Raw genomic sequence first — 17967 nt, 5'->3', positions numbered from 1 at the left:
GCGAGGTGATGCATTTTGGACGGAATAATGCAGAGAGGAGCTATGTGATAAAAGGTAGGCCGATTAGGAGTATAGACGTACAGAGGGACCTGGGAGTGCAGGTTCACAAATCCATGAAGGTTGCGTCACAAGTGGAGAAGGTTGTTAGGAAGGCTTATGGGATGTTAGCCTTTATAGGAAGGGGCTTAGAGTATAAAAGCTGCCGTCTAATGCTTCAGTTATACGGAACGTTGGTTAGACCGCATTTGGAGTACTGCACATGAGTGAAACGAGAATGGAGGGATATGGTAGGGGCTATTAAATAGGGTTAAACCTCGGGAGACACCGGAAGGGCAGGCTGTATGATTAATATTTTTTGTCTTTATTCCACAGGTGGAGGTCCACCTCGTGTCAAGCGAGGGGCATGCACACGGCGGGTCGTGCGTGGGCTGCTCTTGGAAGTCCAGGAGTGGCCTAGTACTTCATGTCGATGTGTGTGCTTGATCCTGGACCGATAGACGGGCGCCACAACAGCTCAGTGACTAGCACTGCTGGCTGTGCAGACACATGGATTTGGGCCTGTGTCTGTGGGAGTTTGCGCATTCTCCCTGTGGTTGCGTGGGTTTCCTCCGGGCGCTCCGGTTTCCTCCCACATCCCAAAGATGTGCTCTTAGGCTAATCGGTTTCTACCAAATTGACACTATTTCTTCCCTGAATCTGACTGAGTAGGGTCCCACTCGTAGACATGCAGGGTAGAATAGGTGTAGGGTGATGCGGCGGCGCGGGCTCGTTGGGCCGAAGGGCTGGGTTGTTCTTTGTTCTTTGTTCTTTGTTCTATCACTTAGATAATCGTGTTGCTGCTTCAAGACGCCTGATTCAGAGTTTCAGTTAAGAACATTCACAGGCTTGTCTACACTATAAGAATACAAACTAGCAACTTCATCAAGCTGGCTGGAGCGGCAATTCAATCCCCAATCTGATATTTGCTACATATATTGAACCTTTTGACTGATATCAGTTGAGTGTTTCAGACTCTACTCAACCTGAAATGTCAGGTCTGCTCAAGATTGTGAGGCAGCATTTTAATTCAAGGTCCACTTAACTGGTAGAATGCTGCTTTTTTTAAGCTAACTTGTGAGTAATAAAATATTGCAATTGCATGCAGGTCTCTGGCTTTATCTACTTGAAGTGTCAAGTAATGACATCCACATGTACATAGGTCAGAACAAATGTAAGTTTTATCACTGCAAAATAGTTAACATAAATTATGGATTAGAAGCCTTGCTGCAGAGCTTCATGTCACATGGTTTACTGCACTTTTTTTGCTTTCCTATCCATTTAAATAAAAATGAAGTGAAAATCATGCTGTTTGCGCTGACCTCTGTGCCTGAATTCCTGATAAACATTGCTGTCAACAACATCTTGGAGTTATATAGCACCTTTACTGAAGAAAATGTCCCAGGACAATTCAGGGAAGTGTAATGACACAAGATAAAAGAACCACCAAGGAAGACATTGGAAATGGGGGCTAAAATACCTTCTTAAAAGACATGGTTGTTAAGCAGAGAAGAAAGAGGAGTGCAGATGAGAAATGGCAATTTTGCAAAGGAATTCTGTAGTGTTGAGAGCTGAAGCCATGTCTGTCAAAGGGAACGAGGATGTACATTAGGTCAGAGTTGGTGAAATGCAGCTCTGGGGTGTAGAGCTGGAAGAAGTTATAAAAGTAGAGGGGAGTGAAATGAAGAAGGCATTTAAGTGTAATGACGAGACTTTTAATTTGAGGTATTGGCTGGAATTCTCCAACCTCACACACAGCTGGAATTCTCCAGTCCCACTACTCTAAATGAAAACTTGCAGAGGTGGTACAGCATACAACTTTGGAGTGTTTCAGCATCTGAGTCATCAAAAGTCAATGTCGGTCAGTGAACATGAGGGAGCATATCCCTGCTGACTCCAGCAGGTCCATTTCACGCTCTAATGAGTATATATTGACAGAAGGCCAGGCTTCTGGCCTTCACTGGGAGATTGGCCAGCAGCTCGGGAACAGTGCTGCAATGGCCAGAAAAAGCAAACGCAATAAGAAGTCTCACAACACCAGGTTGAAGTCCAACAGGTTTATTTAGTAGCAAAAGCCACTAGCTTTCAGAGTGCTGGCTGCCCCTTCATCGGGTGAGTGGAAGTTCTATTCACAAACAAGGCATATAAAGACACAAACTCAATTTACAAAATAATGATTGGAATGCGAGTCTTTACAGGTAATTAAGTCTTAAAGGTAAAGACAATGTAAGTGGGGAGTGCGTTAAGCACAGGTTAAAGAGATGTGTATTGTCTCCAGACAGCACAGTGAGGTTTTGCAAACCCAGGCAAGTCACGGGGGTTACAAATAGTGTGACATGAACCCAAGATCCCTGTTGAGACCGTCCTCATGTGTGTGGAACTTGGCTATCAGTCTCTGCTCAGCAACTCTGCACTGTCGTGTGTCATGAAGGCTGCTTTGGAGAACGCTTATCCGAAGACCAGAGGCCGAATGCCTGTGACCGCTAAAGTATTCCCCAACAGGAAGTGAACAGTCTTGCCTGGTGATTGTTGAGCGGTGTTCATTCATCCGTTGTTGTAGTGTCTGCATGTTCTCCACAATTACCATGCCTCGGGACATCCTTTCAGCAGCGTATCAGGTAGACAATGTTGGCCGAGTTGCAAGAGTATGTACCATGTACCTGGTGGATGGTGTTCTCACGTGAGACGATGGCATCCATATCAATGATCCAGCACATCTTGCAGAGGTTGCTGTGGCAGGGTTGTGTGGTGTCATGGTCACTATTCTCCTGAAGGCTGGGTAGTTTGCTGCGGACAATGGTCTGTTTGAGGTTGTGTGGTTGTTTGAAGGCAAGAAGTGGGGGTGTGGGGATGGCCTTGGCGAGATGTTTGTCTTCATCAATGATATGTTGAAGGCTCCGGAGAAGATGTCGTAGCTTCTCCGCTCCAAGGAAGTACTGGACGATGAAGGGTACTCTGTCCACCATGTCCCATGTTTGTCTTCTGAGGATGTCGGTGCGGTTTTTCGCTATGGCGCATCGGAACTGTCGATGGATGAGTTGAGCGCCATATCCTGTTCTTATGAGGTCATCTTTCAGTGTCTGGAGGTGTCTGTTGCGATCCTCCTCATCTGAGCAGATCCTGTGTGTACGGAGGGCTTGTTTGTCGGGGATGGCTTCTTTAACGTGTTTATGGTGGAAGCTGGAGAAGTGGAGCATCGTGAGATTATCCGTGGGCTTGCAGTACAGTGAAGTGCTGAGGTGACCATCCTTAATGGAGATGCGTGTGTCTCATGGTGAACAATCACTAAAACAACTATATGATGACATCAACTAGTTCCAACCCACCATCACACTCACCATGGACTACTTTCCGGAATTGGTTGCATTTTTCCTCATAAGAACAGGATATGGCCCTCGACTCATTGAACAACAGTTCTGATGTGCCACAGCAAAAAAAACCTCACCAACCTCCTCAGAAGACAAATATGGGACACAGTGGACAGTGTACCCTTTGTCATGCAGTACTTCCCCGGAGCGGAGAAGTTACAACATCTTCTCCGGAGCCTTCAACATGTCATTGATGAAGACGAACATCTCACCAAGGCCATCCCCACACCCCCACTTCTTGCCTTCGAACAACCGCACAACCTCAAACAGACCATTGTTGCAGCAAAATACCCAGCCTTCAGGAGAACAATGACTACAACACCACACAACTCTGCCACAGCAACCTCTGCAAGGTGTGCTGAATCATCGACACAGATGCCATCATCTCATGTGAGAACACCATCCACCAGGTATGTGGTACATACTCTTGCAACTCGGCCAACGTTGTCTATCTGATACGCTGCAGGAAAGGATGTCCTGAGGCATGGTACATTGGGGAGACCATTCAGACACTACAACAATGGATGGATGAATGAACACAATTCGACAATCACCAGGCAAGACTGTTCTCTTCCTGTTGGCGAACACTTCAGCCGTCACAGGCATTCGGCCTCTGATTTTCAGGTAAGCGTTCTCCAAGGCGGCCTTCATGACACATGACAGCGCAGAGTCACTGAGCAGAGACCGATAGCCAAGTTCCGCACACGTGAGGATGGCCTCAACTGGGATCTTGGGTTGAAGTCACACTATCTGTTACCCCCCACAACTTGCCTGGACTTGCAAAATCTCACTAACTTTCCTGTCTGAAGACAATACACATCTCTTTAACCTGTGCTTAACATTCTCTCCACTCACATTGTCTATATCTTTAAGACTTGATTACGTGTAAAGACTCGCATTCCAATCATTATTTTGTAAATTGAGTTTGTGTCTTTTTATGCCCTGTTTGTGAATAGAACTCCCACTCACCTGACGAAGGGGCAGCAAGCGTTCCGAAAGCTAGTGGCTTTTACTACCAAATAAACCTGTTGGACTTTTATTGTATTTACCCCAGTCCAACATCAGCATCTCCACATCAGAAAAGGCAAAGCAGCCAGCTGCTTGGAACCAAGTGCCAGGAACCAGAGAGAAGATAAGTGGCAAAAGTCAAGTTGGGAGAAGGATAGTGAAGGCCTGGAGGAGTTATGAGGAAGTGGTCAATGTCCCAGGGGATATGTTGGGCATAGGGGGGTTTGAGAGATTCAGAACTCATCAGGTCCAAAGGGGAGGGCACCCCCACTCAGAAGAGGACTTCTGATGGAGTAATTCCATCCTCCGCCCAACCAAAGTTGACTAGTTTATTGACGCCCCCGCTCCCCTCCCCCCACCCAAGACCTGCAAGCAGCTAGATTTCAAATAGTTGAAAAATGTTATTAGTTATTCATTGCTTTTGTGCATAGCAGTCAGTTCTTTAATTTATTTTAAAAAGGTATTCAAAAGCTTTTGAAATGTGCCTATTAGTGCCTTTGTGTCTAAAAACTGTTTAGTTTTAAGACTCTTCTCATCAACTCACAAATGGCTATAATTAGTGGACACCTACAATGCTGATTTATTCTATCTGCGGGGGTGGGGAGAGGCAGTTTTGTGGGTGAGGTTAATTACTAAAACTTTTTAAGCTGAGTAAAAATTGTGGAAACTCTGTTTGCATTGGATGTAATTTTGCCTAAAATGCCAACATCTTCTGCACTTGTTCGATTGATTTTCTTCTAATCATCTGTGAAATGCACGTGTCACTGGCAAGGCCAACAATTCTTCTCCATTGTTCTATTTTTAAGTGCCCTTGAGAGGGGCCACATTTCTTAACCACTGCAGTCCATGCTGTGAAAGGATACCAAGAGTGTTGTTCGAGAGTAAGTTCCATGATTTTGATTCAGCGATAGCAAAGGAATGGTGATATAGTTTTTAAATCAGAATGGCATGTGATCTGAAGGGGAACTTGCAGGTAGCAGTGTTCTCATATGCCTGTTGCATTTTGTACAAAATACATTGGAGAAATAAAACTGCATGTAAAATCCTTTCTCAATATCCCCAGTTATTTAATCAAGCATGGCAACATATTCAGACTTACATTTTCACCTCTTGGAGCAGCTGTTTGTATGTCCACTGTGGTGCTTTGATAATCCCATATAACAAGAGATGTTCACGCACTGTTAAGGATTCAAACAGCACATCGTGTTGCAGGCATACTCCCAACTCTTCCCTAATAACTGACATTTCTTGATTCATATTCTTGCCATTAACATAAACGGCCCCAGAGGTGGGCTGGTACAGACCAGTTAACATTGACCTATGCAGTAGGCAAAACACAATACATTAGTTTGGGGGGTACATTTCATATTTGAGAGCTAATAGGCCATAGAGCAACAATAAACAACTTATCAATAGCTTATCACTTTGTGTAATTCTACATTATCACAAATTCACATATGTTCTGCTAACAGGATTTTATCCTCTAATGCTGGTGCCTGAAAAATTGGGGGACAACTAATTAGCATTGTCCATCTCTGGAATTCATCTATCCTGCCTAAGGAAGCTGATCCTCCAGGATCCAAGTTGCTTTCCTCATCTCACTTAGGCTATCCATCTTCCTGCAATTTGCCTGGACATAAATAAATAAGGAAAGCAAGAATTTCCAACATAAAGAGCACTCCATCCTTGCACCTGATTTCATCAGCTTTTTAAGTGGCTACCAGAGATTCAGCCCATCAGAAGATCTTGGGAAAAGCAGAACCTCCGTGCAATTAGGTCCCTGTCAATTTCATAGAACATAGAACATAGAACATAGAACATTACAGCGCAGAACAGGCCCTTCGGCCCACGATGTTGCGCCGACCAGTTACAAAAACAATGACCCACTAGCCTATACCAATCCCTTTTCGTCCATAAACCTATCCAGAGATCTCTTAAACGCCCCCAAACTAGACGCATCTACAACTGCAGCAGGCAGGGCATTCCAATCCCTCACCACCCGCTGGGTAAAGAACCTACCCCTGACATCCGTCCTGTAGCTACCCCCCCTTAATTTAAAGTCATGCCCCCTCGTGCTAGCTTTCTCCATCCGAGGAAAAAGGCTATCACTATCCACCCTATCTAAACCTCTAATCATCTTATATGTTTCAATAAGATCCCCTCTTAGCCGCCTTCTTCCCAACGAAAACAACCCTAGATCCCTCAGTCTCTCCTCATAGGACCTCCCCACCATACCAGGCAACATCCTAGTAAACCTCCTCTGCACCCTCTCCAACGCCTCCACATCCTTCTTGTAATGCGGGGACCAGAACTGCACACAGTACTCCAAGTGCGGCCGCACTAGAGTAGTGTACAGTTGCAACATTACACTGCGACTCCTAAATTCAATCCCCCTACCAATAAACGCCAAGACACCGTACGCCTTCTTGACAACCTTATCTACTTGATTCCCAACTTTCAGGGATCTATGTACACACACACCTAGATCCCTCTGTTCATCCACACTATTCAAAGTCCTCCCGTTAGCCCTATACTCGACACATCTGTTGCTCCTACCAAAGTGAATTACCTCACACTTCTCCGCATTAAATTCCATCCGCCACCTCTCGGCCCAGCTCTGCAACCTATCTAAGTCTCCCTGCAGACTATGACACCCTTCCTCACAATCTACCACACCTCCAACTTTGGTGTCATCAGCAAATTTACTAATCCACCCAACTATACCCTCATCCAGATCATTAATAAAAATTACAAACAACAGTGGCCCCAAAACAGATCCCTGAGGCACACCACTCGTAACTGCACTCCATGATGAATATTTACCATCCACCACCACCCTCTGTCTCCTATCTGATAGCCAATTCCTGATCCAACTTCCTAGATTACCCACAATCCCATACATCTGCATTTTCTGCAGAAGCCTACCATGGTGAACCTTATCGAACGCCTTACTAAAATCCATGTATACCACGTCAACTGCCTTACCCCCATCCACCTCTTTGGTCACCTTCTCAAAAAACTCAATAAGGTTAGTAAGGCACGACCTACCTGCTACAAAACCATGCTGACTATTTCTAATCAATTCATTACACTCCAAATAACTATAAATCCTATCCCTAATAATTTTTTCTAAGACCTTGCCCACAACAGAAGTAAGACTCACCGGTCTATAATTCCCGGCAAAGTCTCTGTTCCCCTTCTTAAACAATGGGACAACATTCGCTATCCTCCAATCCTCCGGGACTACACCAGAGACCAATGACGACCTGAAGATCTGAGCCAGAGGCTCTGCAATCACCTCTCTAGCCTCCCAGAGAATCCTAGGGTAGATCCCATCCGGACCAGGGGACTTATCTATTTTCAGCCCCTCAAGAATTTCCAGCACATCCTCTTTATCAACCGTAATACTGTCTATTTTACACCCCTGCAACCCAATGTCCTCCTCAGCTATATTCATGTCCCCCTGCGTGAACACCGAAGAGAAATATTGGTTCAATACTTCTCCAATCTCCTCCGGTTCCACACACAACTTCCCCCTGCTGTCTGTAACTGGCCCTAATCTTGCCCTGACCAACCTTCTGTTCTTGACATACCTATAGAACGCCTTAGGATTCTCCTTAATCCTATCAGCCAAAGTCTTCTCATGTCCTCTTTTAGCCCTTCTCAACTCACTCTTCAACTCCCTCCTAGCCAATCTAAAGCTTTCTAGTGCACTATCTGAGCCCTCCAATCTCATCCGAACATAAGCCTCCTTTTTCTTTTTAACCATCGACTCAACTCTTTTAGTGCACCACGGTTCCCTAGATCTACCAAATCCACCATGCCTGACAGGGACATACCTATCAAGGACTCGCAGTAGCTGCTCCTTGAAAAAATTCCACATTTCAGATGTTCCCAGTCCCTGTAATCCCCTAATCCAATCCATGCTTCCTAATTCACTCCTGATAGCCTCATAATCGCCCTTACCCCAGCTAAAATTGCTGACCCGAGGTTCACGCCTATCTCTTCCCATCACTAAGGTGAACGTAACCGAATTGTGGTCACTATCACCAAAATGCACACCAACTTCCAAGTCTAGCACCTGGTCTGGCTCATTTCCCAGCACCAAATCCAATATAGCCTCACCTCTAGTTGGCCTGTCTACATACTGAGACAAAAAACCTTCCTGCACGCTTTGTACAAACACTGACCCCTCTAGCGAGCTAGAACTATAGCAACTCCAATCAATATTCGTAAAGTTAAAGTCCCCCATAACAATTACCCTATTACTTTCACTCCTAACCAGGATTGTCTCCGCAATCCTTTCCTCAACCTCTCTAGAACTTTTAGGAGGTCTATAAAAGACTCCCAACAGGGTGACCTCTCCTCTCCTATTTCTAATCTCCGCCCATACTACCTCAACTGACAAGTCCTCATCAAACTTTCTCTCCGACACTGTGATACAGTCCTTGACTAGCAATGCTACCCCACCCCCCCTTCTACCTTCTTCTCTACTCCAGAGTTATTTGAATTTTTGGAGCTTGGTTTAATCCCACAACAAACATCCCTCAGGTCAACATTTGGTAAGAATATATTAGCGGTGACAAATATTTCCAATAAACCTTGGACATATAATTTTTTGATGGCCTTCAAAATGGCCCAAGCAACACATACACTTTGGCATAAAGCTTGAGATTTCCAAGTTAATTTGGTACAACACACACTTAATTCAACTGAAAACCAAAACTGCTTCTTCCCTTGCTGGAAAACTAAATAGTTCCTTGCGTCGATATCACTATGAAATGACCAAGTTCTAACTATTACTGGTAATTTGTATTCACTTTTTCATCAGCGTTTGCAAATGTTGGTTCACCAACCAATTTAGTTACATGTATATAAACGCAGTGATTCAAAGAGGAGCAGAACACTATAAAGTGAATAAAGACCTTAAATGATCAACCAAGCTATAGAACAGTGCCAATAATCAGCATTTACTGAATAACATAACTTAGTCGATTTGACATAATGAAAATTAACTGCCAAACAAGACAAGCTAATCTTTTACTCTCCAATTATTCTAATTTCTATCACAAAATGTCAATATATCACTCACATTGTTGTTGTCTTGCCTGCTCCATTGGGACCTAACAATGCTGTGATTTCTCCTTTGTAGAAATCAAAGTTCAAGTCTTTAATGGCTACTTTTTTTCTCTGCTTAAATTCTTTGGTGAGCGATCTTAAAGCAACTCCAACCTTCGAATGAGGAGGTTCCACTTCTTTCCCAGATAAATTCATAGAATTGAAGGGTTCTCCTATAAAAATGAATAAGCAGACACAATGTTTATCATAGGTTCACACCAGAATCCTTCCCTAACCAACTACTGCCATGGTAAATATGCAAACATAACTGTTAGCCACAATCTTATTCTTGCTGACTTCACAGTTTGAAGAATATTTTGTCCTATACTTATTTTTAATACGTTTCTGATTTGCGGTCACGAAAGTGAAGTTTCTAGGATCCATTGTATTGTTGAACGATGTAATGAGATCCGCGAAATAATTTGGGAGTTAAAAGCTACATCAAAATTCAGAATCAAGATATTGTTCATGAGTGAGTTTTCCTGAGTGTTCATAAACACATTGCCTCAAAGAAAAATGGGAAATTATTCAAACGGAACAAAAAAACTTGTATTAAAATGTATAATGAGTAACTGGCAGTCTGGTCTGGATTTTGTGGTAGTTGTCAATGTTCACTATCCTTACCGCTATGAAACTGACAGCAATGTCTGGTGTCCACACATATGCAGTTCAACACAGGAAGTAGAATTATTGTTAGTGATTCTATGCAGGGCTAGGGAAATAAGTCATGGATCTGATGTTTCTCCTGTTTATGGCCCTCTTATTCATCCCCATTCACCCCTCACTCCAAGGACATATTTTCCCCATTCAGTATTCACCAATCAATTCACCAAGCCATCACAGAAAGGTTTTGATTTGATATGATTTATTATTGTCACATGTATCAGTACACAATGAAAAGTATTGCTGTATACTTTTCATACACCAAGAATGTAAATTGTTTTCAAATGATGACACCCATTATAGGCATCCGGTTACAAATATCACCTGAAACCCACGCAGCATGAGTCATTAACGTTAAGAGCAGCAACAATACTATGTTAGTTTTTGTGCCCTCTTTAGGTGATCCCACCACAACTATTAAACAAACTAGAGTGAATACAAATCTTACTTTAATGACATGATTCAATATGGTTAATTTCACAAGAGAAGATTTATAAACTGTATAGAAGAAACAGTAACATTGATATCAGTGACTGCCTCAGCCTCATTAATATGTTCTGCACCTTGCACCACATGGACATGGTGACAGGAAATTCATATTTGAGGAAAAGATTCAATACTTGCAACCCAGATAAATTGTGCAAGATCTTTTCCATTCTGTAGAAGCTGAGACTTTCTTCTCCCTGTGTGCAATTATATATTCAAGATAATTGTTTCATACAAATGTTGTAATTGATTCTATTTTTTCAGTAATGTCACAGACTAGAAAGATGAAATTACTCCTCAGCAACAAAGTGTAACAATTGAACAACATGTTTATTTTATTGTAAGTGAGAAGCATTGGTATCTCTGTACCATTATGTTAAGAGGCCAGAGTTTAAAGACTGAATAATTCACAATTGTATCTGTCTTTTCTTGATCAGCAGGTCTGAAGACTCTGCTGGTTGCTGCTTCTCACAACAATATATTGTCAATTTCTACTCTGCAGCACAGCTTTATTACAATATTTCAATGCCTCAAAAAAACTCAAAGAGCACCAGGATGGAGTGGGATAACAGGTAAGTAGAAAAAAGGACAAGCTTAAAGTCATGGAAAAGACTCTTGTGAATCATGTGCATGTAAGGCAGGTTACAAATCCACTGTAAGTTCATTATACATGCCTGTCTTGAAAATCTTACACCACAAAGCCTGTTCATAGAAATTACTAACAAAATAAACAGAACTCCAGCCTGTGCTTGAGAGATAATTATGGATGACAGAGGTCATCTAACTCAGTGCATCTCATTCAGCCAAAAATGACATACAAATATATATATTAGGAGTAAAGCTAGGCCATTCGACCCCTTGACCTACTCTGTCATCTGGTAACATTGCCTACATTATACCACAGATTACAACTCAGAAGTACATTTTGGTTGTAAAGCAATTTGGAACATCACAAAAGGTGCTGTATAAATGTAGGTTTTGTCTTTCTTTCATTGCATCTGCATGCAGCAGGCATAGAGATTGTAGCAATGGTGAAATTGGAGACTCAATATTGATTCTTTCACAATCATTAATCACAGAGCAACCAACTGTTGTTAGGAAAGTGGCTACAAAGAAATTATTATATTTACAAAACAATTCAACTCTGCAGTTAACCTTTCCCCCAACCCCATCAAATGTATGCTCCAACACTCCAGCATCACTCTAAGACCCCCAACCTGCCTCACTAACCTCACCCTCCAACCTCCCCATCAGACCACCCCAAACACACCCCAACAAATTCCCTGCTAAGCTGTCTCTGAACCTTCCCTCCAACCCCCTGCTAACCTTCACTAAGACCCAACCTCCTTCCAAAATTCCCCAACCTTCCCCTCAATGTCTCCAAACCCCCTAAACTCCCCCAACCCCTCGATTCCCCTCAAAGCCCTAACCCTTGACCACTCCCTCCAATCCCCTTTTCCAACCTTCCCCAATCTTCCCTTTGTTCTCCCCTCTAACCTTCTTCCAAAACTCTCAACCCTCTCCAATCTCCCTAAACCATAGCCCCCTTTAACTAACCCACTAACACCCAATACCTTCTTCAACCTCCCCTCCAAACCACCCCCACCCATTCTAACTTCAAGCTCCCCTCTAATCTTCCCTCTCAAAAGTCCCTCTGATCCACTGCTCCACACACCAGCTCCGCACCCAGATACACACAGCATCCATCTGGTTCTAAAATATAGGGAACAGATTTACCATTTCTCAAGCAAGAACAGTCTCAAATCATAGAATCCCTACAATGCAGAAGGAGGCCATTTGGTCCATCAAGTCTGTACTGACACTCTGAAAGAATATCTTGTCCAGGTCCATCCCACAATCCCCATAAACCCATGCTTTTACCATCCACCTAACCTACACATCTTTGGACACTGAGGGGCAATTTAGCATGATCAATCTTACCCTGCACACCTTTGGACTGTGGGAGGAAACCAGAGCACCCGTGTCTCAGACACAGAGAGAACGCGCAAACTCTACACAGACACCCAAGACACAAATCGAACCTGAGGCCCTAGTGCTGTGAGGCAGCAGTGCTAACCACTGTGCCGCCCCTGATGTACTGCTGCTGACCCTCCTGTTTTCTGGTAGATGTTTCAAATTAAACTGGAGTCACGAAGCTGCCCAAAGGTCAGAAACAGTGCAACAACTCACTGAAGTTGACCTGACACTGACACAAAATCAGATTGCACAGCCTGATATTTTTAAGCTGATCTTTCGGATCTGAAGCTCTGGATGCTCAGTGCGATAGGAGAAACTCTGTACAACACAGGGCCTGGGCCATACCTCCCCCCACATCCCCACCCCCAGTGTTTGGTACCATCTGTACTCCCCTATTCCCCTCCCTGGACCTTTGCTTTATGCATCCTCAGAAGATGAGCTAATGAAACATCCCCAGGTTGCAATCAGGTAGAAGTCATTAAACTGATGTGAACTTGCCCTTTATGTTATTATTCTCGTTGTAAAAATCCTTTCAGATGTTACATTTTTCTCAGCAGCATATGTTTTTAACAGTGTACAAAGTTCATAATTTCTGCTGAACAGTGTCATGGCACTGAGAGATTAATTTTACATTTGCGGAATGTCAAATTGCTCCCATACAATTTGTTTGTTTACGATATTTCATCTTCTTAATCCTCTGCGTGTGTCCCAATAACTTATTTCACACCTTGTGAACTTACAATTAAAAGTGAAAAAAATTAGTGTTTGCAGCATTTTACGACCTGGTTTGCTGTCTGAGAATATTTCAACATGACTGGCTGCTTACGATGCTTGAAGGCATCATTATTGCTGGATGCCTGGACGTCCCCTTGGCTTTGCACCAGATTCAAACTGACATCGGGAAAGGAGAAATCCACGCCACAGAGGTCGCTAGAATTTAGTGGCAGTTCTCTTCGAGGCCAGTAGTAGGGCGGTCATTTTTGCCAGTGACTGCAAAATTGGGGCCATTGTGCTTCCATTTGACATTCTAATATTTGTCCCCAAAAACAAATCCTAGATTTACAATCAGTTTGTTGTCATCTTAATAATCTAGCTGCTACGTTCAAAACTACAGCAGGGAAAGACAACATGTACAAAGAACATCACAGCACTGAAACAGGCCCTTCAGTCCACCAAACTTGTGCAAATATGCCATTTCTATCCCTTTCTTCATCTCTCATTCATGTGTCTATCAAAATATACCTTGAACGTTGCTAATGTACCTGCTTCCACCAATTCCACTGGCAGTGCACTCCAGGCACCCACTACTCTCTGTGTTAAAAACTTTCCCCGCACGTCTCCCCTTAACTTATCCCTTCTCACCTTAAACACGTGCCCTCTTGTGGGTGACCTTTCCACCCTGGGAGAAAGCTCTGACTAGACACCTTATCTATGTCTCTCATAATTTTGTAAACCTCAATCAGGTTGCCCCTCAGCCTCCATCTTTCCTGAAAAACAATCTAAGTTTATCCAACCTCTCCTCATATCTAAAACCCCCAGACCAGGTAACATCCTGGGAAACCTTCTTTGCACCCTCGCCAAAGTATCCACGTCCTTCTGGTAGTCTGGCAACCAGAACTGCGTGCAATATTCCAAATGCGAACTAACTAAAGTTTTATACAGCTGTAACATAATTTGCCGACTTTTATACTTGATGCCCCGGTCTATGAAGGCAAGCATGCCATTTGCCTTCTTGACCACCTTATCCATGTGTGTAGCTACTTTAAGGGATCTGTGGGCCTGTACACCCAGATCCCTCTGTGTGACAATAGCCCTAAGTGTTCTTCCATCTCCTGTATAGTTCGCATTCATAGAACTTGCAAATGAGTGGTTATTAACTGTGAACAGGTTCTGGGTGAGCAGAGAGCGTAGGGCTATTTAACTATCAGGGCTCACATCCCACTAGCCTGCTTCCTGCCTGAAGTGGGATAATGAGATGATTCACCAGCGCACAGATAAGTCATGGGAGAGAGGAGGAGTTATTTGCTCGACAATGACAAGGAGCCAAAGTCATTATCAGGCCATTATTAGGAGCAATTTGAATTTGTCTTGGGCTGCATGGGACCCAAACTATATCTGCAGCTCATCCATTCGTAGGAGGCGGGAGAAGAGCACAAGGTCAGAAAACCATGAGATGCATATGCAGTGTTCACTTTGATGGACCTGATTGACAAGCCTCAAGTTATATATTGCAAATCTAAGCTTTTCCCCTGCAGCTGGATCCACTGGATAGTGTTGGGTGAGAGTGGCTGGCTGCCAGTGCCATCATCAGTATCATGCCTTCTTCATGTCCTTTGCTCTCCTGCTCCCTATAGCCCAGCATCTCGTAACCTTCACAGGGGCTGCCAGTCACCCTTCACTTTGGCTCTCCTCCATCCATAATTGAACAGTAAAACCTGAGGCAGCTCACTAATTGGCTGCCTTCTATAAGATTAAGCCAGCGGTTACGCTCCTGAAATGCGCAAGGTTGGGACACAGAATTGACCCTACACTGAGTTCACAATAAAATACAGTCCCTATTGTTTCTACTCATTAAAGCATGTCATCAGAGTTTTCCATGAGCCTGAGATATTCAGAAAACATATATTTAGATGTTAAATTTTTAAATGTTTTTCCCCAGGTTCTACACCTTCGTGCCTGCTATTGCTTTCTGTTCATGTCATTAAAAAAAAACAAATATAGCTAATCAGTTCAATGTAAGAGTAAAATGTGAAACATTCCTCCCTGGTGAAATGCTGCTCAGCATTCTCTTAAACCTGGCATAATTCTAAATTTTATGTCTCCTTTGCTTAGCAATCTCTAATACGAGAACATCCTTCTCCACGTAGGCCACTACTACAGATAAGGCTTGCTACTGTGACCATCTCGCCACAGTGCCACTGTTCCAAGGAATAAAGTTGAATGACATGAGCTCTGCACCAGACTTCAGACACTGGAACACCTCACCTTTGCAAGGTGCTCCCTCTGGTGGGAAACTGAATTTATTAGAAGAGTGAAAGTTATCCACAAGGAAATTATCTCAAAGAAAGAAAGCTGAAAATCTCCCAATTTACAGCCATAATTCCGTGGTGATCTGGGGAAATTTCAGGAGTTGGAACAGTGACAGGAAAGTGTACACTTTGTCAACAGCGTAATTAGCTTTCAGGAAAAATGCAACATATGATAAGTACTCACTCAACATATATATCACCTTTGTATTTGCTTTTGAATAACTGGCTTTCTAAATAATGGCATTAAACAGTCTCCTTCATGGAGGATTTCCAGAGACTTAATATCCCAACGCAAGGGTCCATCAATCCATGACTTCTTACACCTGCACCTACCACCCCATCCACCTCGTATTTAATAAGAACATAAGAACATAAGAAATAGGAGCAGGAGTAGGCCATCTTGCCCTTCGAGCCTACCCCGCCATTCAACAAGATCATGGCTGATCTGAAGTGGTTCAGTTCCACTTTCCTGCTTTTTCCCCATAACCCTTAATTCCCTTGTCTACCAAAAACCTATCTACCCATGTCTTAAATATATTTAGCGAGGTTGCCTCCACCACTTCAACGGGCAGAGAATTCCAGAGATTCACCACCCTTTGAGTGAAGAAGTTCCTCCTCAACTCCATTCTAAACTGGCCCCCCCTTATCTTGAGGCTGTGCCCTCTAGTCCTGCTATCCTTTCTAATTGGGAAGAATCTCTCTACCTCTACCCTATCCATCCCTTTCATCTTATATGTCTCTATAAGATCACCCCTCATCCTTCTAAACTCCAACGAGTACAGACCCAGTCTATTTAGTCTCTCTTCATAGTCCAACCCCCTCATCTCTGGCATCAGCCTAGTGAACTTCCTCTGCACTCCCTCCAAGGCCAAAATATCCTTGCGCAAGTGCGGCGACCAAAACTGCACACAGTACTCCAGCTGCGGCCTCACCAGTACCCTGTACATTTGCAGCAAGACCTCCCTGCTTTTATATTCTATCCTCCTCGCTGTAAAGGCCAGCATCCCATTTGCCCTCCTGATCACCTGCTGCACCTGCAGACTGGGTTTTTGCGACTCATGCACAAGGACCCCCAGGTCCCTCTGCACTGTAGCATGCTGCAGCTTTTCGCCCTTTAAATAGTAATCCCTCCTACTATTATTCCTATCAAAGTGGATAACCTCACACTTGCTAACATTAATATGAGTAATGAACAGAAAAGCAGCAATTGTTAACCACCTACTGTTCATGATCCCTTACCTCACAAATCTACCTATTAAAGTTCGGGAATGATGAATTCAGTATTGTCTGAATAATGCAGTACAATTTATTTTTCTATTCCTAGAAAGGCAAACGACCATTATTTACTGCCCGGCTCATCAGATTCACTCTATTGATATTGACCTTGGATAACTCCAGTGGAGGTAAAAATCAGAAGAGGCGCAAAATGGGCTGCAGATTTAATGCCACCATGTACATCGAGACAGTTAGAAAATAGTTAATTGGCAACAAAAAAAACTTTCTCTTTCCGTATCAGAAGGTATAAGAGAGCAAAGTTCACAATAAGATAATGTGTAAATGCTGTAGTTTCGCTGTTCTTATGTATTGAGTCTGGACATCTGTTGAGATCTTGGGCGGGGTTTTTCAGCCTCATTCACCCCAAAACTGGAAAATCCCACCTGAGGTCATTAGACTTTACCAAAGTCTGCCCTTGCTGCTCCAATTCCTGTGGCGGGCAGGACAGTAAAATTCACCCCATGGTTTCTGAAGTCTATTTGTTTACTTGATGAGTTTTATGGATTGTTCGATGGCTTCCAATTTTGTGGGTTTTAAAATTCTGAATGTAAAGATGATTGTGGGTGAGGGAGTGAGAGGCACTGCTGTTTAAAGTGGTCAGAAAGTTCAGCTATATTGAGAGCCACTTATTGCAACAAAATCACTAAGCTGAAGTTTTTGCGAAAAGAGGTGGGCCTATTAAACTGCCCACTCTGGTTATGGCCCACCTCCATTTCCACCTTGGCATCGCCATTCCAACAGCAGATCTGTCTGTAGACTGTTTAAGATGTGGAGATGCCAGTGTTGGACTGGGATGGGCATAGGAAGAAGTCTCACAATGCCAGGTTAAAGTCCAGCAGGTTTATTTGGAATCAGGAGCTTTTGGAGCACTGCTCCTTCATTAGGTGAGTGGAAAGCTCTGCATTCACCTGATGAGGGAGCAGCGCTCTAAAAGCTCATGATTCCAACTAAACCTTTTGGACTTTAACCTAGTGTTGAGAGACATTTTATTCGACTATTTAAGGCTT

At 43.4% G+C, this 17967-nt stretch overlaps 1 protein-coding gene across 1 annotated transcript in view; it reads right to left on the bottom strand.

Annotated features, from left to right (window-relative positions):
* The window catches only part of LOC145356289 (ATP-binding cassette sub-family A member 13-like), a 274002-nt gene that overhangs the window by 73692 nt on the left and 182343 nt on the right, over positions 1-17967 (bottom strand). The window contains exons 36-37 of the mRNA XM_080208858.1: positions 9505-9703; positions 5512-5730 (exon numbers count right to left, since the gene is read on the bottom strand). Coding sequence (XP_080064984.1) covers positions 5512-5730; positions 9505-9703 — 418 coding nt within the window. The remainder of the gene's footprint in view (positions 1-5511; positions 5731-9504; positions 9704-17967) is intronic.

The sequence above is a fragment of the Carcharhinus amblyrhynchos genome, chromosome 2 (assembly GCF_965287045.1).
Source record: "Carcharhinus amblyrhynchos chromosome 2, sCarAmb.v2.hapA, whole genome shotgun sequence".
NCBI lineage: Eukaryota > Metazoa > Chordata > Chondrichthyes > Carcharhiniformes > Carcharhinidae > Carcharhinus > Carcharhinus amblyrhynchos.
Note: the sequence above shows the minus strand (reverse complement) of the source record. Positions and strands in the feature narration are given on the sequence as shown.